At 41.4% G+C, this 24,243-nt stretch overlaps 1 protein-coding gene across 1 annotated transcript in view; it reads right to left on the bottom strand.

The window, feature by feature from the left end:
- LOC126176686 (high affinity cationic amino acid transporter 1-like) overlaps positions 1-24,243 on the bottom strand; it is a 181,902-nt gene that overhangs the window by 76,295 nt on the left and 81,364 nt on the right. Inside the window, exons 6-10 of the mRNA XM_049923848.1 lie at positions 19,056-19,211; positions 18,856-18,980; positions 18,556-18,653; positions 16,342-16,481; positions 4,247-4,349 (exon numbers count right to left, since the gene is read on the bottom strand). Coding sequence (XP_049779805.1) covers positions 4,247-4,349; positions 16,342-16,481; positions 18,556-18,653; positions 18,856-18,980; positions 19,056-19,211 — 622 coding nt within the window. The remainder of the gene's footprint in view (positions 1-4,246; positions 4,350-16,341; positions 16,482-18,555; positions 18,654-18,855; positions 18,981-19,055; positions 19,212-24,243) is intronic.

Raw genomic sequence — 24,243 nt, 5'->3', positions numbered from 1 at the left:
ACTACTTTGTGTGTCGAAATGTGGCAGAGGCAGCACAATTGGTGCGAGGCCCAGACACATGTTGCTTGGGGTCTCTACCATTTGGGCAGTGCTGGAGTGTGGAAGTGAGCACTTAACTGGAATAAAGTAATACGTTTTAAAACAGTGACCTTTTATTTAGCCCAACCAGCTGCATTAAGTGAACAAATATCATGTAACGCTAGAACGCTAGTACTGGCAAGATACTAAGTGAAATCATTCCTAGAGAGAGCCAATAAGTTAAAAGAAAATGATATGTTTCATAGTGAGCAGGACTGTATAGCATTACAAAGTGGACTGCCACTGAGGCAGTGTGCATGTAGATTAGCTTGTGTGGGCAAAGAATTGCAACAGACCTCTTGCCAGAGAGCACCTGTTTTTATTTTCAGAAAAGAGTGCTGGAGAGTGTGTAATATCATTTGTGTAGGATAACCCAGAAGGCAGTGCTGCAGCAGTACCTGGTGCACAGAGGGTGTGCATCCATGGATGCAGTTGAAGGAAGCTTGTGGTGAACTGGAACCTTTGCAATTGCTTGAAATATATGTGTTGTTTAAACTAGGAGCCATGGAAGTGACAATGTATTGCTGAATAGTAAAGAACCTTGGGTATGTATGTGAGATGGGTCTCTGGATTGTACTTATTCTTGTTGTTACAGCACTTGGAGGCTATGGGATTCTATTTGTTAGTGGATACACAATGGATAGAAACTCAGATTTTGCAAAGAGCTATAGTGGTATTGACTGAACAATTGTTACTGTGTTGAGAGCATATGCAAGTAATTTATCTTTCATTTCAAGTGCAGAGTTTCAGTGCTATGTATTCCACTACTATCTGGTAGCATGGGGATCTATGAAAAAGTTTGTAAAGATGAAGATGCATGACATACTCCTAGTTGCACCTGCCAGTAGTTAACATGCATTACTTTTCACCTCAGAATTTGCTATGGTGTTGGGGCAAGTGAGTCATAGAATGTCCTACAAAGCTGAACTCAACTTGTTCTGCATGGAGAAACCTGTGTTGAGTGTCCTTGGGAAGTGATTAGGAATAGAATAAAAAACTTGCAGAGGGTAGGCTGACATTGGTTATTCTCAGTGGCAGACCTGGTAATTGTCATCTGCACATGCTATAACCAGAGACAGTTAACACACAATGGTTAGAGCTACAAGGACAAGGCCTAATAATCAATGGCACTCATTGTGACATATTTTGTCCCACTTTTCAGCAACCTGCCACAATTTCCAGAACTGAAAACTTAAAATATAACCTATTCATTACTCTACCTACATGACCATCCTTTCAAAATACTTCCTAGAGAAAACCTGTCCTTTGTGAATACTATCCTGGACTCAGCACTTTTGCCTACCTGAGCGAAATGCTAGACATCCAGAATGGTTAGATTTTGATGGAGCAAACTTTTGGGTGTATATGGCAGTACCACAATAGACAAAGATCGTAACACATGGCTGAATACTATAGATAAATTTAACAACCTCTCTGGAGCTTTATGTGTAAAACAACAAAGAGTGAAACACACATACACATGCAGGTGAGGCTGCAGGTAAAAGGCAGTGGTGAAAGGAGGTTCCAAGCCAGAATTGGTGAGTAGGGGCAAAAGTAATGCGGCCTTGAAGCCAGGTGGACCTCCTCGTCAGGAGCTAACTGAACAATGGCATCAAGGACCATAGAATCAGCCTAGGAATCATCATGGGCATCAGTATTTGCAACTAAGGCTGTGGAGTTTGGCCACCCAAGCCTGACAAGGCTGATTGGTCTTTTTATGATATCAACAGAACTCGACACAAGCCACAGTACCATGCATGTGTTTATGGCAATAATTAGACAACTTACAAATTTTGTTGAACAAAAGTGACACTGGTTCCTGGAATGGGGCTAACTGGCACAGCAATTGGTAAATCCAAAGGGAAATCTGAGAAAGAAACAAAGCTTTACAAATGTTAGCATCAATGACACCAAAAGCGAGGAAGTGTTGCTGATGCTGTTTTGCATAAGCTTCTCAGTCTTCGGCAATGTCATCTAGAGGGGGAAGGGTAGCAGGTATGCCACTGGCATGCATAGTCAACATGGCCATCAAATTCATGGTAGCAACTGGAGCCTGTTACTGTTTAAGGAGAGACATGAACACTGCCTCCATTACATGAGAACTGAGCAAACAACCCAATGAAATGAGCACATGGATGTGAACACCACAGTCATCACCAGTCATGCCATAATGCAAGATACAAGTAATAGTGCAGCCATAAAGAACAAGAGTTTATTAATCCACATGCAAGTACACACACAAACACTCACACAGAGATTAGATTAGATTAGTTTAGATTAATACTAGTTCCATGGATCATGAATACGATATTTCGTAATGATGTGGAACGAGTCAAATTTTCCAATACATGACATAATTAAGTTAATTTAACAACATACTTAAGTTAATATAACAACTTTTTCATTTTTTTGTGTTTTTATTTTTATTTTTTTTTTATTTTTTATTTTTTTAAATATTTTTTGTTTCTTTTGTTTCTTTTTTTTAATTTATATCTAAAAATTCCTCTATGGAGTAGAAGGAGTTGTCATTCAGAAATTCTTTTAATTTCTTCTTAAATACTTGTTGGTTATCTGTCAGACTTTTGATACTATTTGGTAAGTGACCAAAGACTTTAGTGCCAGTATAATTCACCCCTTTCTGTGCCAAAGTTAGATTTAATCTTGAATAGTGAAGATCATCCTTTCTCCTAGTATTGTAGTTATGCACACTGCTATTACTTTTGAATTGGGTTTGGTTGTTAATAACAAATTTCATAAGAGAGTATATATACTGAGAACCTACTGTGAATATCCCTAGATCCTTAAATAAATGTCTGCACGATGATCTTGGGTGGACTCCAGCTATTATTCTGATTACACGCTTTTGTGCAATAAATACTTTATTCCTCAGTGATGAATTACCCCAAAATATGATGCCATATGAAAGCAACGAGTGAAAATCGGCGTAGTAAGCTAATTTACTAAGATGTTTATCACCAAAATTTGCAATGACCCTTATTGCATAAGTAGCGCGCGCGCGCGCGCGCGCGCACACACACACACACACACACACACACACACACACACACACACACACACACACACACACACACACACACACAGGAACAGTAAAATGAACAGTAGAACACATCTGAGGATGAGAGCCTGCTGTGTTTTCGTTATACAGGGAAGAGCTATGGTAGACAGCACAGCGAGTGCTGTGCCATGTGCAAAGTTGTAGGTAGCTTCTGGTGGATGGCCTGTGCAGAGGCTGTTGGTGGTTTGAATGTAGCATGCTGGTGCACATGTCTGCAGCCCTTGTTCAAGTATTACGTGCAGTTATAGCATGATCGATTTAGGGGCAACTTAACAGTTCTCAGCCCCATAGTGAAATTACAGGAAGTCACAGCCTAACTTATCACAGAAGCTTCTAAATCTCTCGTTTGATCTTCCCAATCCACTCAGAACCAGGGTGCCATGATCACTTTGATCGACAATGCTGCAAATCATGAGGTTTGTTGAAATTCTGTGAGCAAGCCTGGTTTTCGAAACCCTCTCTGCCAGTCCTTGTAACAACCCAAGTACTACCTCAAGCATAGATGACAGGCATCATTTGTTCCAAAGTGTGCCATAATCTCCAGTTCCCTTGCTCCCATTTCTCTAAGAGATACATTATATGCTAATTTTCAAAATGCCAATGATTAATAGACCGTACCCTTTTTCATTTGCCACCTCTTGACACAGGACAGAGAAGGTTTAACTGGCTCTGTTTCAGTGGAAGAAGCACCTCAAAGTTATTGGTTGGGCTGGAGGGGGGCAGGAGGGGGGGGGGGTTGGTATACCTCCCTGAGTTTGCCCTGCTCACTGTCTCCCATGTACAGGGTCACCAACACACAACTCACAGTCAGATGGATGAATAGTGATTGATCCCATACTTCCTGTAGAAGAGACAAAATCCACAGTAAAAAATAACACTTGAAGTACCTTTGGTGTCTCTTGGGATCTCTTCCAACACAGTCTTTCACAGCGTTCCAATCATATGTTATTAGTCAGGGTGATTTCCAGCTGTTTACGAATGCCAGCTAACTAACCCTGTGTTCAAGAACAGCGTTCACAGTGGGGCCCTGTCTGCTAATGAGGCAAATATGTTTCAATTCAACAAATAATTTAAATAGTTATAAGTATTTACCTTAAAAGAAGCACACATGCAGCGACCATAGAATATGCTGTCAGTGTTCCTATTGACAGCATGCTAACAAGCTGATCCACATTGAAGATGAGCGCCATAATAGCTGAAATAAAATTAGAACATTAATTATATTTAATAAAGAAAATTGGACTGCTAAAGCAAATCAAATATGCTGGCACTAATCTGAGAAAAAAAAACCTTTAGTATCATTTCATGCAACCATCTTCTGATGGGTATTGGGATAGCAGCCATTACATTGTATGCAATAACGATAATACATACAGATGAAGGTACTGCCATTACTGTACATAAGTGTTCTGAACTCTGAGGGTTCTTCAACAAACTGAAGCCTTTATCTTTCTCGAAGGCCTCTAATAAATAATTTGGCCATGCAGGGTAGCTGCGCAGTCTTGGGCACCTTGCCATAGCTCGTGCAGCTTCCCCCTTTGGAGGTCCGAGTCCTCCCTTAGGCTTGCGTGTATGTGTTGTCCTTAGCGTAAGTTAGTTTAAGTCAGATTAAGTAGTGTGTAAGCTAGGCACTGATGACCTCAGCAGTTTGGTCCCATAGGAACTTACCACAAACTAAATAATTTGTCTGACCATTAAGATCAAGTAGCAGCAATTTAGCATTCCAGTCAGTCAGATTTCGCCAAGATGGGAAAAGTACAGTTTCATGTACTTTTATTGCTCACATGGGATCAATATTCAGAAATAATTCACAGGAAAAATAACATGAAAACTTTCCTAAGAGTACACTGTAGACAATAAATTTAATTATTTATTTAAAAATACTGTTACAACAACAGAATTTCGGTATTCCTTTGGGACCAGAAACAATTACAGTGAAAGCTGAGAAGGGTGTTAACATCTGGGACTGAGTATTTTTTTTAGGAAAAAAAGAGGTTTATTTAATGCAGAGCACGGGTTCCAGTCATGACAAATTTGGTGTACTACAAACAACATTGTAAAATTCATTTTTTTCTGCAAAATGCAATGAAGTGCACTATGTACAAAAATTCCATGATCAAATCAAAGGTGGTTTGGAATATTGCGCAGTGTGAAATGATGAAACACTCTAGGACATATGATATTCAGCTTGTTGATGGTAACCGCTGCGATTCTGTCTGGTGAAGCAGCAGACCCCTGTGATTGTCTCAGCAAAATGACATCACAGGAGGGGTGACACAAGAAACTCAGTAGTAAGTGTTCTTGTGCAAGAAGCTGTATTCAGAACACTAACATTGCAGACATTGCTGCTCAGGTCATCTGAAAGGCGAAGTTGCTACGTCACTATAGCACAGCCAGGGCTGTGAAGTTGCTGACATGATGGAAAAGCTGGGGCAATGATGTCCTGGTTGGCCAATGGTCATGTCTTTTGCTTTGATCTTGTTATAATGTAGAGGGCACAACTGCTGCCATTTCAAAAACAACTGTGTACCACACTTGTATACACTGAGGTGACAAAAGTTATGGGATAGTGATATGTACATATACAAATGGTGGTAGTATCATGTACACCAGGTAGAAAAGGTTAGTGTATTGGCGGAACTTTCATTTGTACTTGGATGCCTGAAGTGAAAAGGTTTCCAACACGATTATAGCCGCACAATGGGAATTAGTAGACTTTGAATGTGGAATGGCAGTTGGAGCTAGATGCATGGGACATTCCACTTCAGAAATTGTTACCAAGTTCAATATGCTGAGATCAATTGTGTCAAGAGTGTGGTGGGAAAGCCAAATTTCAGACATCACCACTCACCATGGACAACACAGTGGCTGAAGGCCTTCACTTAACAACCGAAAGAAATAGTGTTTGATAGAGCTTAGTAGAGCTGTCAGTGCCAATAGAGAAGCAACACTGCATGAAACAGCCATAGAAATCAATGTGGGATGTACAACAAACATATCCATTAGGATAGTGCAGTGAAATTTGGTATTAATGGCCTATGTCAGCAGACAACCGATGAGAGTGCCTTTGCTAACAACACTTCATCACCTGCAGCACCTCTCCTAGGCTCGTGACCGTATTGGATGGACACTAGATGATTGGAAAACTGTGTCCTGGTCAGGTGAGTCCCAATTTCTGTTGGTAAGGGCTGATGGTAGGGTTCAAGTATGGTACAAACCCCACAAAACCGTAGGTCCAAGATGTCAGCAAAGGACTGTGCAAGTTGGTGGTGGCTCCATACTGGTGTAGGCGCTGTATAAATGGTGTGGACTGGGTACTTTGGTCCAACTGAACCAATCATTGGCTGGAAAGGTTATGGTCAGCTACGTGAAGACCATTTGCAGTCATTTGTGAACTTCAAGTTCCCAAACAACGATGGACATTTTATGGATGACAATGTACCATCTTAGCAAGGTGTAATTGTTCACAACTGGTTTGAAGAATATTCTGGACCATTTGAGTGAAAGATTTGTCCACCCAGACCACCCAACATGAATCCCATCAAACATGTAAGGGACATAATTGAGAGGTCAGTCACACACAAAATCCTGCACCAGCAACACTTGTGCAATTATGGATGCCTGCAGATGTAGCATGGCTCAGTATTTCTGCAGGGACTTCCAACAACTTGTTGAGCCCATGTCATGATGAGTTGCTGCACTACAGTGAGCAAAAGGAGGTCCAACATGATATTAGGAGGTGTCTGATGACTTCTGTCACCTCTATGTATATACTGTCAGTTCTAGACAAGCATCATGCAATTACCACCAGGAGATAGCTATGAGAGGAGGTCTACACTAGTTCATGCTTTGAGATGGTTCAGCAAACAGCTGCCTTCAAATTCTGCCTTCATTAGCTGTGGACCTGCTGTCCATGCTGCTGGATAACTTTGAAAAGCTGTTGGCATCTGGTTCCAGAGATCCAAAGTTCATGTCAGAGCTGTCTAGCTGCTTCTGTCCACTGCTGCCTGTGTAGGCAGATGCTGTACCTGTTCATCATTACTTGTATGGGCACATTTCCCCATTGTGAGCAGGCATGACCACACTGGGCACTGCACTAACCTATATATTTCCTGTCAGATGTCTCAGCTGTCTGTGCTGGCTGGCAGAGTCTGCTCTGCCATGGTGTGCTGAGTCGACTCTGCCTTTGGAGTGTTGAGCATTACACCTCACCAGGCTGCCACCCACCATCCTAGTGACTGACAGAAGAGATTGCTTGTTTACCTCAACATGCTTCGCCAACTGAGTTCTGCCTGCACCTAGGGAGGTGTTGTCTACCTTCCATTATGTTGTGACTGTTTTAGTTCATTATGGAGTAAAAATAATACTTAATATTGATGTCTTGGGTTTTTGGGTGTTCTGCTGGATATCAGCATCATACCTGCACAACATTTTGGTAACACAGCTGGTAACCTTCATCAAGTGTGACCTAAGACTGCTCCTTTATTGGACCTGATCCAGTATTTATGTCTGTTACCTTCCCCCTCCACCAGCAGTTACTGGGATTCCCTCTGTGGTCCCCACCCACTCACTGTGATCTTCTGGAACATTACCATTCTGTTTTCCATCCACTGAGGCTCTGGGTGTTCCATCTTTGGTCTGGTGCATTTGGAATTCTATATGAAGTACTAGGCATTCTCTATGCACTACACTTGTGCTCGATACAATCTGCCATTACATTTTTGTTCTGCTGTGGTTCTGCATGTTCCCTCTGTGGTCCACACCCATTATTTTCCATCCGCTGTGGTTCTGGATGTTCTCTCAGTGGTCTTCTGCATCTAGAACTCTTGCCTGGTGATCATTTTCCATGTCCATGTCTTCTGTCTTCTATTTGTGGAGTGCTGCAGCCATCCCCATTGCTCCTTTAACAATTCCAGAGCAGGATCCCAGGCTGTGTCACTTTCATCTCAACCGATTCCCTTATAACACTGTCACAAAATCTGGGGGTCTATGATAGAATCTTGGCTTCCTCATAATTCATAGCATGATCTAGTTCTAGTGTCCAGCAATGGCTGACTTCATCACCTGTCTTAATCGGGTGTGTGTCTGATTTTCTTTGAACCTGATATCCACTGTTCTTGCCATCTGTCCAATGTACGATGAATGTGGAGATGTGTATGGGCGAATAGATGTGCAACTGTTGAACAACTGACCATACAGATGAATCAAGAGGCTACCAACAATGTCTCCTCAACAACAGTTCAATGAACATTGCTGCATACGGGCCTCTGCAGGAGGTGCCTGGTTCATGTACCTATGCTGACTGCTATTCATCAGCATCATAGGCTGGAATCTGCTCACCAGTACCACACCTGGACATCCACTGGGTGGTGACAGGTGGCCTTCTCAGATGAATCACATTTTATGCTCCATTTGACATATGGCTGTTGGGGTGAAAAGCGTGAAATGTTTGAAAGCAAACACTCTGCAACAATTTTTGGATGGATCCAGGCCAGAAGCATTCCCTGGGTTGTCTCATCATCCTGGAAGTCACAATGGATCAACACAAGTATGCATCTGTCCTTGTAAACCATGTCCACCTTTATGCGTAGTTCACTTTTTCCTCAGCATGACATTATCTACCAGCATGGGACTGTTACATGTCTCACAACTTTTAATGTACATGTGTGGCTTGAAGAGCATCAGGAAGAGTTGAGCATACTCCCCTGACCACAAATTTCCCAGATTTATACCCAGTCAATAATCTGTGGGATTGCATCGAATGAGCTGTTTGACCACAGATCGTTAACCAAGGAACCTAATGCAGCTGGCAGTGCCACTGGAGTCATCATGGCTATACATCCATGTCAGTACCTTCTAGGACCTCATTCAGTCTCTTCTTGCCTATTTCACAGTGGGCCACACTGTAAAAGGTGGCTATTCAGACTTTTGACAGATGACTAGACAGTGTATAAAACTTAGTATATTTTGTTAATAATCTATCTTCTATAATACTTTTCATCTAAGAAAATCAAAGTGATGGCTTAACTTTTCCTAATTAAAATTTATAGTCTCCATTGTGAATTATGGTTTATTTGTCTCATAATGTACATAATCTAAATCATTTGACTCAGGTACAGGAGACACATCAATCTGTGGTAAAATTTCACCATAAGCAAAGAACAGCTGATATTAACAAACAGCACAATAATAATAATACAATTTTGTTACATATTCCATACAACAAAATTTAATATTTAATTACTCCTTGCTCAAATTATCATTTCATAGTCTATGAATTCTTTTATTGAATAGTAATATTTCTCCCACAGAACCTGCTGTAGCCTTGTTTTTAAAATTTCTGGCTTCATATTAAGTATGTGTGGGCCCATTAACACATTTTATATAGTCATCGCCCTATACTGTGGACTCTGTGTGTATAATTTCAACTTGTGTTGGGTAGCATAAAATTATGTTTATTTCTTGTATTAAATGTATGGTTAAAATGATTCTCCTCAAATAAGTTTTGCTGCTGTGTAGGAAGACTGTAATTTCATAAATGTATATGGAGGGAATAGTTAGGTTTTGTAGTCTCTGAAATAATGAGTGACAAGTCTCTGTTTGCTGTGCAGTACATATGTATTGGACAATTTTCTTTTTGCAGTTTCAGTATTTGAGACACACTACTTCAATTTCCCCAGAAAATTATTCCATATCTAATGACAGATTCAAAATAACTACAATAAGTAATTTTTCATGCACTCAAGTCAGTGGAATTTGTTAGTATTTGCACTGCAAATGCAAAACTGCTTAGTTTATTTGATAGGAACTCAATATATGATTCCAGCTTAAGTTCTTGTCCACATTTAGTCCTCAGGATTTGATCATATCAATTTCTCTCATAGGTTGATTGCTATGTTGTATTTTAATTTCCACACATTTTGAATGTTTGGTTTTGAAATGTACCATATGGTCTTTTGCAACCAGCCAAATCAGATTACTGGAAGTGGTTGTTTAGTTACTGAAGTTATTTTCAAAGGGCTCCAATGTTCAATTTGCAAAGTGAACTACAACTATGCTGCTTGACAAAAATAAAGTGAAGCACCCAGAAGGGGAGGAGGAAACAAAATGAAACTTCATGGGTCGAGAGGGTATGAGATGTTATTGCAGTGTTTATAAAATCAAGTCAAATTAACAGAGGACTTGGCAGTATCAACCCTCTTATCAGTATGATGTGGCACCTCTTCTAGCCTCAGTGCATGCTCTGATTCTGTTGAGAAAGACAGAAAGCCATTGTATCCTCTCCTGAGGCTAGTTAGGCCACAACTATTGTAACTTGTCACTGTTAGAACTTCAAGTTTAACACATATATTTCGGAACGACACAACAGCACATATAAGTCACAGAGTAAGTTGACAAGTAAGACATGTGTACACGTTAGCATTCGAAAGAGCACTGAGTCCCAGTCTAGCGGCCGCTGCTCGGCTGGCCACTTAGGTGGCGCAGCTGCTGCATGGCTGGCAGACAGCGCCACACGTAGAGGACGCGCGTAATTGTGCGGCGGCACTTTGAAATTGTTGCACTGGTCTTGATGGAGGTGTCCTGGAGATGGCTAACGTCCATAGGCGTTGTTTGACTTGCCGTAAAGTCTCGAGGAGGAGGCTTCCCGTACGGACGGAAGTGTCCCCGATGATAACGGGTCGAGATGAAAGGAGACGTAGGGGTCGAATCTGCTGGGGCCCCATGCACCGATCTGCCCGTTGTGGCAAGTCCAGTTGATATGACAGAAAACATGGGCGATATGTCGGCATCCGTTGGAGGAGGAGGCAAGTAGATTTGCTCTGACAGAGGATGGTCCTCTGGTTCCTGCATGGGCACGTCTCCTGGTGGCGTCCGTTCTGATGCTGGCATCACGATGACGGTGAGAGGGCTGCGTTGTGAGTGTTGAGAGATGCCAAGATCCCGAGCGTCAGGTAGAGCCAAAGGTGGTGTGGCGGCATTCGGAACAGGCGTTGCTGTCACCCGAGGCCGAAGCTGGTCCGAATGACGCACTGCAACACCCGTGTCCGTCTGGATTTCATACAGGGGTCTGCCACGGTGTCTTAAGATGCGGCCTGGGCTCCATTTTGGCTGCCTGCCATATCCCCGTACCCAGACGAGGTCATCGGCGGTGAAACGGCCAAGTGAAGTCACCCGCGGCCGTGAGGTGGGAGGCCGCAGAAGCTGAAGTGGCGTGCGGGGCTGTCGGCCATGTAACAGCTTAGCCGGGTTGTGGTCGCCCATGGGGGAGAAACGGTAAGACGCCAGAAACTGGAGAAGCGCATCATCAGCAGCAGAAGAAGTCAGAAGTTTCCGCATCTGAGCCTTAAATGTGCGGACCAGTCGTTCAGCCTCACCGTTGGATTGTGGATGGAACGGCGAGGCCGTGACATGCGTAATGCTGTGACGAGCACAAAAATCCGCAAATTCGGAAGAGGCAAATTGCGGACCATTATCAGCAACAAGAGTAGAGGAGAGGCCTACCAAAGAAAAAATGCGGGCGAGAGCACTGGTGGTTGCCGCGGTAGTAAGTGACGTGCTACGGACAATGAAAGGAAAGTTAGAGTAGGCGTCAATTAAGAGGAGCCAATAAGTACCTAAAAAGGGTCCCGCAAAGTCAGCATGAATGCGCTCCCAGGGCTTCTCAGGCAAAGGCCACGGTGACAAAGATGACTTCGGGGCAGTGGCCTGTGACGCACAAGGGCTGCAGGCAGCGACCATGTGTGCTATTTCAGAGTCGATGCCAGGCCAGTAAACATGACGGCGTGCCAGAGATTTTGTGCGAGACACACGCCAGTGCCCTTGGTGAAGGAGGCGCAAGACCGAAGCACGCAAAGATGCAGGTACCACAACACGCGGCGAAGCATTGTCAGTGGAGAGGAGGATAACACCATCCCTAGCCATGAGGCAGTAGCACAAAGTGTAGTAGTTCCGCAACGGATCAGAAGTCTTAGTGGACGGGCGATCTGGCCAACCCTTCTGAATACAGCGTAAAACCCGGGAGAGAGTAGGGTCAGAACCCGTAGCAGCCGCCAGCCTGTCCCCAGTGATGGGGAACCCGTCCACAACCCGCTGCTCGGCAACATCCAGGTGGAAACACAAAAGTTCGTCCCTATCGAATGCCTGATCAGGACCCATGGGAAGGCAAGACAGAGCATCAGCATTCGCATGTTGAGCCGTTGGCCGGAAATGAATCTCATAATTGAAACGGGACAAGTAAAGAGCCCAACGCTGGAGGCGGTGTGCAGCCTTGTCGGGAAGTGACGTTGATGGATGAAACAAGGAAACAAGTGGTTTGTGATCTGTAACAAGGTGAAATTTTGAGCCATAGAGAAAAACACCAAACTTATGAAGAGCATAAATGATAGCCAAAGCTTCTTTCTCAATTTGAGAATACTTTTGTTGGGCATCCGTGAGCGTTTTGGAGGCATAAACAATGGGTTGTTCCGAACCGTCAGAAAAACGGTGCGCAAGGACTGCACCGACCCCGTATTGAGAGGTGTCTGTGGCAAGAACAAGATGTTGGCCAGGTTGATAAGTAGCCAGGCATGGGGCCTGTTTCAGCATAGTCTTCAATTTCTGGAAAGCCACTTCGCACCATGCGGACCAGTGAAAAGGCACGTTTTTATGCAACAGGCAATGCAACGGCTGAGCCACCAAAGCCGCAGATGGTAAAAACTTGTGATAGTATGCTATTTTCCCCAAGAAGGCCTGCAGTTCCTTAACAGATGTAGGGTGAGCAACAGTGTGTTGAAATGGACGAATACCATCCCGAGAGAGTTGAAACCCCAAGTACGTGATAGATGCCTGAAAAAATTGTGATTTCTGAAGGTTACACTTAAGACTGGTAGTCTGTAAGACATTAAAAAGTGTGTGGAGATTTTGAAGATGTTCTCCAGTGGTGGAGCCAGTGACAACAATGTCGTCCATGTAATTGATACACCCAGGGACAGGGAGCAATAATTGTTCCAAGAATTGCTGAAAGAGAGCAGGGGCACTAGCAACCCCGAATGGCAAGTGTTGGTATTGATAGAGGCCGAAAGACGTGTTAAGGACCAGAAACTGCTGGGAAGCAGCGTCGAGAGGAAGTTGATGATAAGCTTCTGACAGGTCAATTTTAGAAAAATACTGGTCTCCAGAAAGTTCAGTGAACAGTTCTTCAGGACGGGGCATAGGGTAAGTGTCGATGAGGCACTGAGCATTTACAGTGGCTTTGAAATCGGCACAGAGATGGCTTAGCAACTACAATGACAGGAGAGGACCACTCACTGGAAGTGACAGGAAGCAAGACCCCTGAAGCAGTGAGACGATCCAACTCCCGTTTTACCCGATCATGAAGGGCCACAGGAATAGGCCGAGCCCGAAAAAACTTAGGCCGAGCAGTGGGTTTGAGCGTGATATGAGCTTCAAAGTCGTTTGCATGGCCTAACCCAGGAGAAAAAAGGGACAAAAATGTCGTCGACAAGGAATCCAGTTGAGCATAAGGAATAGCATCAGAGACAATATTGACAGAGTCATCTATGGAGAACCCAAAAATGTGAAAGGCATCGAAACCAAAAAGATTTTCTGCATTGCTCTGGTCGACCACAAATATGGGAACAGTGCGAACAATGGATTTGTAAGATACCTCAGCATTAAACTGTCCCACGAGAGAAATCTTCTGTTTATTGTACGTCTGTAATTGCTGAGTGACAGGGGACAGGAGTGGAGATCCCAGCTGAAGATATGTCAGAGAATTAATTATAGTGGCAGCAGAACTGGTATCCACTTGCATGCAAACATCTCGACCAAGGATTTGGACAGTGAGGAATAACTTCCCTGAAAGGGAAGAAGTGCAATTGATAGACAACACAGAATCAGAATCAGCGTCATGTTCATGAACATCATGTATGCGGTCGGATTTGCAAACGGAAGACACATGACCTTTCTTTTTGCAATTGTGACACACAGCCCAATGTTGGGGACAATCCTCACGTGAATGTTTTGTAAAACACCGAGGGCTGTTTACGGCTAGGCCGAGGCTGTGCGTGGGAGCGCACTGCGGCCACGTCGGGCAGCGGGGACACGCTGCATGCGTTGTCAACAGCGCACAGAGGTTGTATTTCCCTGACATCACCCCACGCCTCTATTTGCACCCCAGCGGTGCGAGAAATTTCAAAAGACTGCGCAATGGAGAGAACTTCATCTAGAGTCGGATTCGCCAACTGAAGGGCACGTTGCCGAACTTCTTTGTCAGGCGCCGACCGGATAATAGCATCCCGTACCATGGAATCGTCATAGGATTCTTTGTGAACGTCAGTAACAAATTGACACTTTCGACTGAGGCTGTGAAGTTCAGCAGCCCAAGCGCGATAGGATTGATTTGGTTGTTTTTGACAACGATAAAAGGCAACCCGAGAGGCTACCACATGCATTTGCTTTTGAAAATAGACAGACAGAAGTGAGCACATTTCAGCAAAGGACAAAGACGCAGGATCCTTCAAAGGAGCCAATTGCGACAACAACCGATACATTTGAGGTGAAATCCAGGAAAGGAACAGAGACTTACATGGTTGTTCGTCCGTGACATGAAATGCCAAGAAGTGCTGTCAAAGACGTTTTTCATAATCAGACCAGTCTTCTGCCGTCTTATCGTAAGGAGGAAAAGGAGGTATAGCCAACAACGCATTTGACACCGCGATGAAATTGCGAATCGCCGCTGTTAGAAGCGTTTGCTGTTCAAGGAGATTTTGCAATAGTTGCTCGACAGTAGCCATGGAACCCTGTGAGTCAACGGTGAAAAGGAAAAATCCACTACCTCATCACCAATTGTTAGAACTTCAAGTTTAACACATATATTTTGGAACGACACAACAACACATATAAGACACAGAGTAAGTTGACAAGTAAGACATGTGTACACGTTAGCATTTGAATGAGCACTGAGTCCCAGTCTAGCGGCCACTGCTCGGCTGGCCGCTTAGGTGGTGCAGCTGCTGCATGGCTGGCAGACAGCGCCACACATAGAGGACGCGCGTAATTGCGTGGCGGCACTTTGAATGATCGGCGAGTCACAGCAGTCACTGATGTCCTGGATACTGGCACTAGCACAGAGATGATGTCTGAACTGGTCCCACAAATGTTCTATCATGTACAGACCTGGGGATCTTGCTGGCCATGTAAGTTCCTCAACATCACACAGACTTCATAGAGACATGTACAATGTGTGGACAAGCACTGTCCTGTTGAAAAATGCCACCACGGTACTGTCAGATGGGAGGTAACTTTTGAGGATGGAGGATGTCCGTGATGTTCTGTTTTACTCTTAGAGTCCCCTGAATCACAACCAGCCATGATCTTACCTTAAGTCATAAAGGAATAGCATGACTGTGCCTCTCCAAAAGATTAAAAGGATGGGACCTCTCCCCAGGTCACCACCATACTCACCAAAGGTGGTCCTCTGGGGTAGTACATAACCACAAAACATCACTAAAAACAATGCAATGCCATTTTCCAGCAGTCCATGCTTCCCAGATGTGGCACCACTCCAAATGCAGTCATTTGTGGTGTTGTGTTAACAGCAGCATGTGCATGGAATGGTAGTTCCCTAGTCTCTGACCAAAGGTGCAGGATGACACAGTATATTGCAGGAAATCCATTTCTTGTTCTTGGATGTCAAGTGCAGAGGTGAAGGGGTTACAAGACGGTTGGTGCACAAATGTGGTCAACTGGAATCTTAATGATAAGTATGCCTGTCTTCACATTCTCAAGCAGTCCAATATTGGGTCACTGTCACATTTGAATGCCCCAAAAACAGATATTGCACAATTCATCCAGCTAGCTAAATAAATGTCAGCCCCACTGATTCCCCTTTCAAGCTGTCAGGTCCTGATAACGCTGACTCTGATGATAACACTGCATTTCTGTGTTCTTCATGTTGATCGTTCCAATCTGACACTGTTCACGGTCCTCATACACCATACCTGGTGACCTTTCCACCAAACACAGAAGACTGCTGTTCTAATCATTTTAATATCCACCTATGGTGTGAATGTGCACAAAGTTACATTGACATCTGATGAAGTTTTCTGGCTGCTTCTCTTGTTTTGTCAGGCACTGAATCTACTAGTAAATATGATACAGTCAACAAGAAAAAAGTTGAATCAGAGTTAAAATTTCAATTTTCATACCTGTGATAGTGCCAGCACAAATTGTTCCAATGAAAGGAGTTTTAAACCTATGATGCACTTTTCCCAAAAATGGAAAAAGCAAACGATCTGATGACATAGCATAGATTATCCTTGGAAGTGGGAACATTGCCCCAAGGAAGCTGAAACAGAAGTGACCAACCATCAAAATCATTCTCTTAAAATGCAATAAGAATTTTATTCTGTCTTGTTTACAGTTTTTTGGAATTGAAATCTTTTTAATGGTCATCCAAGTATCACTCTAAGCAAACCACAAATATCATCCAGAAATTTTGGTAGGGAAAAAACAATTAAGTAATTTGTCTATTTACAAGCTTCTCTAGTCTAGAATGAAGCAAAGTGTGTGAAGTCTGGAAATGCAGACCTGCATTGTAGCACACATACTTGGGATTATTTAAATTTTGTTGGTTCTGATGGTATCTCCAGTTCCAGTAAGAAAGTAAGGTGATAGTTACTTCGTGGTGGTGGTTGGGGGGGGATAAGAGGTGACACTATTTCTCCCCATTTTTCTCTTTTTTAGCTTTTGCTCTGTTTCTAAGTTCCCACTGTCAATGCAGTATGAAACTTCATTATTCCTTTCTTTATTCCAGTGGCCAGAACTTCTTCCTGTGTCACTCTTTCTCTTTCATTACCATATATTACCTCCTCATGACAACAGTAATTCAGAGAATTTCCAGTTATAATCTCCTACTGAACCTGTACATAGTTATTGCAGTTTCTTTCATTATTAAATCCAGTTTTTTTCTTGAAGAGATTTTTGGTGTTTATTTAAAAATTAACACCATACAAAGTCAGATTGTACTAATACTCACATTATTTGATACTATTAGTAACATTTACAAACCAGCTGGATGCACTGGTTGATAATTATTGAACTATATTAACTATGGCATGCACACAGTTTACTCAACATGTAAACATCAGTACAGATATTCAGATTTAGGTTATGCCTGCCACCATTGGTGATGATGTGGCACAGACAAATAGTGAAATTCTGCATGACCTGCTGAAGTATCTAAAAATTGATGCTGTCAATGACCTCCTGAATGGCTGTTTTCAGCTCAGCAATGGTTTTGGGTTCTTGCTGTACACCTACTCTTTAATACAGCCTCACAAAAAGGAGTTACACGTGTTCAGGGCTGCAGAATATAGTGGCCAATCAAGGCCCATGCCAGTTGCTTCTGGGTACCCTAGACCCAGAATGCAGTCCCCAAAGTGCTCCTCCAAGACATCAAAACTCTCATGCTTCAATGTGGTTGAGCTCCACCTTGAATGACTCACACCTTGTCAAAATCATGGTCACTTTGTGTAATGGGGATGAAATCATCTTCCAAAGCTTTCATGTATCATTTGGTAGTCACTGTGCCATCAAGGAATATTGCACCAATTATTCTGTGACTGGACATTGCACACCACACAGTCACCTGTTGAGGGTGAAGAGACTTCTTGATCATGAAATGCGGATTCTTAGTCCCCCAAATGCACCAGTTTTGCTTATTGATGAACCCATCCAAATTAAAATGGGCTTTGTTGCTAAACCAAACCATGCATGCACTTACTAATTCCCATCATGCCCCACGACCAATGACACAATTTGAATGTTCTAACGCAAACTGTTCAGAAGTTATGATGATTTTATTTTCTATATAATCATCACTCTGCACTAAGGAATCGATATCAATAGAGCAGAAGGAGTTGGCCACCAATAAACCCTTTAGGCTCCTCTTGTACTGAACTTTATTAGCTGTTAAGCTTTTTGTGGCTGCTGGCAAGATATTGAAAATGTGTGTTTCTGAATAAAGGATCCCTTTCAGGACCTAAGTAACTTTAAATGTTTCCAAAGATTATTCTTATTTCTAGTGCTGATTCCATGAAGTGAGCTGTTTGTTTGAAAAAAAGAGATGTTGTTTAATGACAAGTTTCATTAAGGAATAAATGTATTGGGAAGCAGTTATTAATAACCCTAGTCCTGTAAACAGGCCTCTACAGGATGTTCTTGTGCAAATAACAACTGCTTTATCACCAAGTAATGAAATCAGTACCATTTTGTATTTTACTATATCATAAAATCTTTATGGAAATGAATGAGCTGTAACAAGGTTTGAAAAAGTGGTAACTTTTTAATTTAAAACTGAAATAATCTAATTTTAATAACTGCAAAGATGAAAAAAAGCAATGAAGTTATTTTCTTCATACCTTGCTCCAAGACCAAATATTGCACCTGCACTTATGATCCATCCTGCCCAGTTCCAACCAACCTTTTGAAATGCGTACGATAGTGGGGCACTCATATCCTAAAACAGAAAATGTTTTATTAAATGCAGAATATTTACTAAAGACTGTAGTAGAGTTATGTTTTATTAGTCATATCAGTAAAACATTTTACATCTTTATATATTTAATGTTTCCCTTACAGTCACATTAAATTGTGTAAAACTTGATGACAAGTAACAATCACATGTGCTTAAAAATGTAACAATACTCAACTAGTTATACCTGTAGATAGTAGGGAAGCATGAGGGTAAGCACTGTTGAAACTCCGAAGTAGCAAAAAAATACAATTAACAGTGAGAATATAATAGACAAAGGAATGTTTCGCTGTGGATTTATAGCTTCCTCTCCTGAAAAAAGGGAGATGTTAATTAAACATATAACTGAATTTTGTTTGCAAAACTTTTAGCACAGATTTTACTGACCTGTTGTGGCTACAGCATCAAAGCCAACAAAAGCATAAAAACAAGTTGCTGCTCCTTTGATAATTCCAGCAATTCCAAATGGCACAAATCCACCTTCACCACCATTATATTCATCAGGTATGTCATTCTTTTCTATCTGCCAGTTACCTATGTCAGCTTTAAAGAGAATGAAATTTTTTAGTGGATTCCACTATAACATTAAGAGCATATTTGTTGATATGATGAAGTATGAGAAAATATTTATCACTTTATATGTGTAAAATATTCTCATAGTGGTAAATAAAAATTAAGATGTAACAGATTTCTAGACATGCCATTTCTAAGTTAGTCACACACAGGAAAATAAAGGTATCATTGACAGTGATTATAGGTACGGCAAAAGGAGGAACACTAATTTTAAAAAATCTGCACAATAAAGCAGGCCTAATTTCTTTTAAGGACATAATTACAAACTGGTCAGCACTGAAGATCATGATCATGTATGTGCACCTCCTTGTCACTCATAAAGATTTATCATGGACTCACAAACTGGTGATCTCTAAATCAACCAGAATCATCAACTTGAGTGATCAAATTCTGAAACAGCTCAATCCCTTCTCTGTCATTAGATTCATATTGTCCTTCTCTTAATTCCATGCCTTTTTTTGTTCAATGTTCATACATACACTGATCAGCCAGAAAATTATGACTACCTACCTAATAGCCGGTATGTCTGCCTTTGGCACGGATAACAGTGGCAACACATATTGGCATGGAAGAAGTGAGGCCTCAATAGGTCACTGGAGGGAGTTGGATTCACATCTGTACAACCAAGTCTCCTAATTCCCTTTAATTCCAGGGAGGGGGCTATGAGCTGTGACACCGCATTCAATCACATCCCAGATGTATTCGATAGGGTTCAGGTCTGGTGAACTGGGACACCAGCACATCAATTGGAACTCACCACTGTGTTCCTTGAGCCCCTCCATCACACACTGGACTTTTTTACATGGCACACTGTATTGTTGAAAAATGCCACTGCTGTCGGGAAACATGATCGTCATGAAGGGATGTATGTGGCCTGTAACGGGTGTAAATGGTCTGCAACCAGTGTACAATACTCCTTGGCTGTCATGGTGCCTTGCATGAGCTCCACTGGACTCATGATACCCACATGAATCTTTCCCAGAGCATTACAGAGCCACCACCAGCTTGTCTCCATCCCACAGTACTATTGTTAAGGAGCAGTTCCCTTGGAAAACAATGGATTCACAGCCTCCCATCAGCATGATGAAGAAGGTACTAGGATTCATCAGACCATTCAACACTCTTCCACTGTGCCAACATCCAGTGCTGATGGTCCAGTGCCTATTTCAATCATACTTGTGATGTTTTAGTGTTAACATTGGCACATGTATGGATCGTCAGCTGTGGTGTTTCATCTTTAGGAGTGTTTGGTGTATTGTGTGTGTTCAGGCACACTTTTACTCTTCCTAGAATTAAAGTCTGAAGGAAGTTCCACCACAGTTCATCACCTGTCCTGTTTTACTATCTGCCCAGACTCCGATGTCCATCTGTTATGAGCAGTGGCCGCCCAACCCCAAGATGACTGTACATGGTTCCACTTTGGTTTCGCCACATGTTGAAGACACTCACCACAACATTCTTCAAACACCTGACAAGTCATGCAGTTCCTGAAATTCTCATGCCAAGCATCCAGGCCATCATAATCTTCCCTCAGTCAAACTCAGATAGATCGTTCATCTTCCCAATTCTATATGCGAACAGCACGCTCACTGATACCACATGTACCATGCATGTGTCTGAGTAGCAGTCATTCCTCACTATCAGTCATTCCTCACCAGGTGATGTTGCTATCACCTGGATGAGTTTATATCAATAGTAGGTCAGTGGTCATAAAGTTTGGCTTATCAGTGTATATCTCTGACACATAAAACCTTTAATTCAGTTTAGAAAAACAGCAGTATGTTCAATTTAACTGTTAACAGTCCTCCTGAAAAATTCATTGCCTCTCTTACAAACTTTACCCTCATGGAAGCAGGTTTGTCAATGTCTCACCTGTTCTTGTGGTGCTTAGGACCTTGAAAGTAACCTACAGTCCTTGCAAGCAAACGGATCTGTTAGGCTTAGTTAAGCTGCCTGGGAAATAATGCATGATCGATGTAGGAAACAGTAATACTGTAAATACAACAGCATATTGCTAAAAGGAAATTATGAAATGATAAATGACTCAAAAGAAGTGAGTGAAAAAATCATACAAAAATTCAGAGCAGTTAGAACAAATGATAGATATGACTGGGCACCCAATTTTGCATTTCAGGTTTAATGTAATAAACAGTGGCGATCTTTTTTCATCCATGGTATAACAGAGAGAAACGTCCTAGCAGTCATCTCAAAACTTCAAGCTAAAATGACTTGTAGCCGGGATGACATTTGACCTAAGCTGCTGTAGGAATCCAGAAGAGAATTAATCAGGCTACAGACACACTGATTAAATACCTTCCTCTGCCATTGAGAATTCTGTGATATCTTTAAAATACCTGAAGTTCTCCCATCATGTAAGCCTGGAATACAGACTGTGTAAAAACTGCAGATCAATATTGCTAAATTCAGAACTTTGCAAATTACTAGAGAAAGTAACATTAAATCAAGTCAAGACATATTTCAGCAGGCATAATATATTCAACAATCTACAGCACTGTTTGAGAAGAGGAGGATCCATTGTAACAGCAGTAGCAAATTTTCTATGTATACGACACATTAAACAAACTAGATAGAGGAGAAATGGTTAACAGGCACTTTTTTGGATATGAGTAAAGCTTTTGATATTGAGAATCATGAAATACTGAATAAATTAGAATATGGGATTAGAGGAGTAGACTTAAAAAACTACTTATCTCCTACTTGAAAGCCAGAAAACTAGTTTTAAGTCAACATATAATAGGAATGAACAATTACTAATATCTAAATCAAGCTACAGGATATTTCAATCTGGTGTGCCTCAAAGAAGTACATTAAGACCTTTTCTGTTCCTTGTGCATGTTAATGGCTTAATTAAAATGCAACATTGCAACATCTTAAGCTATTCTGATGATGCATCCCTTGTCAGCTGGGGCAGTGATATACAAACTGCTGCCAACAGTAGTGAACTCAAATGCAGTATTCTGTCATCTCATCAAATAATCTACTTGTAATCTAAGAGTAGACAGTGATAATCCTGTTCCTGCTTAGCTATAATCTAAATATGAATTGTACTCCATTACCAGCTCCATTGCCACTTAGCTATACTAATAAACACAAATTTTTGGGTATGCTTGTGGATGAACACCAGCTGAGGAAAGAGTTTATAGAACATATTTGTAAGAAAATCAGTACAAATATGTAATCACCAAAATAGATTCCAGCCTTCCTAGATCATGATGCCTTAAGGAAAATATATTTCTGATTGACAAATCCTATCTCCAATATTATATTGAGATCTGGGGTGAGTTTCCAGCTTTCTATACACACAGGCTTTTTAGACTACAAAAGATAATGTAAAAAAGACAGGGTCTTGAAAAGAAATTTTCAGAAAATATAAAATACTAACTAGCTACTTGGTGTACATCATGCATGGGAGTCATGTTTGCGAAACTATATCCAGAACATATTGTAATGGACAGTAGATACATAATTACAACATACAGGGAAGGGAAAACTTTCACAGATTTACATGTAATAAAAAGGCTGCAGACTGTAGTCCACATACAATAGGGACAGTCTTTTAAAGAGACTAGCACCTGATATTAAGATAGTCAATTTAAATACCTGAAAGAATGAGCCTAAGTACAGTAATTATTATTAGGGAAATGCTGCTCTTCAATAACAGTTTTCAAATTGCTATATCTCCTTGTAAACTGTTCGTGTATGTAGCCGCATGTTTTTTTAAACAGAAAACTGATAATTGCTGATCTCTGCTATTTATATCAATGTGTGTGTTTATCTTTTAGTGATAAGAGAACAGTTAACACAAACTTGTATCACAATGTATATGTGAACTGCAGCTATGACAATGCCCAAAGACTGATTGTTATAAGGCCAGCAAATAAATAAATAAATTGGTTCAACCCATTCATAATGACACTCTAACGAATGAAATAGAAGTATCTCCATTATCACACATACCACTCTATACTACAATCTATTAACTAATTGCTTTGAAAAATATGACAATTCTTTAAATCAAGCTCCAAAATCAGGTTGGCACTACTAAACAATTTGCATACACTTTGACATTAACCTGTTGCCATAATTCTCACCCAAAATGAATAAAATACTCATTATCTTATATGGCTCAGTTAATCATTACTTTTCTCCCATGCCACATTATTTAGAGCTTCACTGTATACCTCTCCATGCATCTTGCCATTCCTATTTACTTTGGTATGTCTGACTGGTGAAACATACATAGTCAATGGAAGTATCAGATGTGATAAGCTGTATGTGATCTATCAACTGGTATATTATCTGTCAGGCTCAGTATGTAAGCATGTTTATTACAAAAACTGTAATGTTCAATTAATAAAAGTGTCCAAGGAATTGGCAGAAAGGCTGATGAGGAAACTGAAGACAAGCAACATCTCACAATGACATGTATTTCAGTTCCCAACAATTTTATAGGCAGAAAAGTTGTGTGAAGTGGTACAGTAACAAACAGCCTTAGAATCTTAAAAATGTAGCAGTCATGGAAAAACACTTTCTGGGAGGTTCTGCTAGCATTTATTATTCAGCTATGATTATTGTCTGCAACACTTGACTTTGGTGCAGTGGTAACAAAAACAAATGACAATACAGTAAAAAAAAACCATATCAATTTTTTCGACTGTTGTATACACTGTGGGCATCCAAATTGCTTTATGAGCAAGTTGCCTGGTGATTAAAACAGCAGAGCACATTCTAATCAGCTTCAGGTGCACAGGTAAACACATGATCCAACTAGTTCACCCTCACTCCCAGGTGCAGTAATATTGGGGGTGACTAATATACTCCAATTAAAATAACTTTTTAATTGTAGTGGCAGGGGCCAGTTTTGTTAGCAAGCAGCCAGCCTTGCTAGACAAGTCGTTGCATGTACTTAAGAAACATGCAACACAGCGAGTGTGTATCAATCAAGAAAGAACTATGATTGGCTGGTGGCTGACCTACCACA

Source organism: Schistocerca cancellata, chromosome 3 (assembly GCF_023864275.1).
Source record: "Schistocerca cancellata isolate TAMUIC-IGC-003103 chromosome 3, iqSchCanc2.1, whole genome shotgun sequence".
NCBI classification, from domain to species: domain Eukaryota; kingdom Metazoa; phylum Arthropoda; class Insecta; order Orthoptera; family Acrididae; genus Schistocerca; species Schistocerca cancellata.
This window is presented reverse-complemented; position numbering and strand designations above follow the sequence as displayed.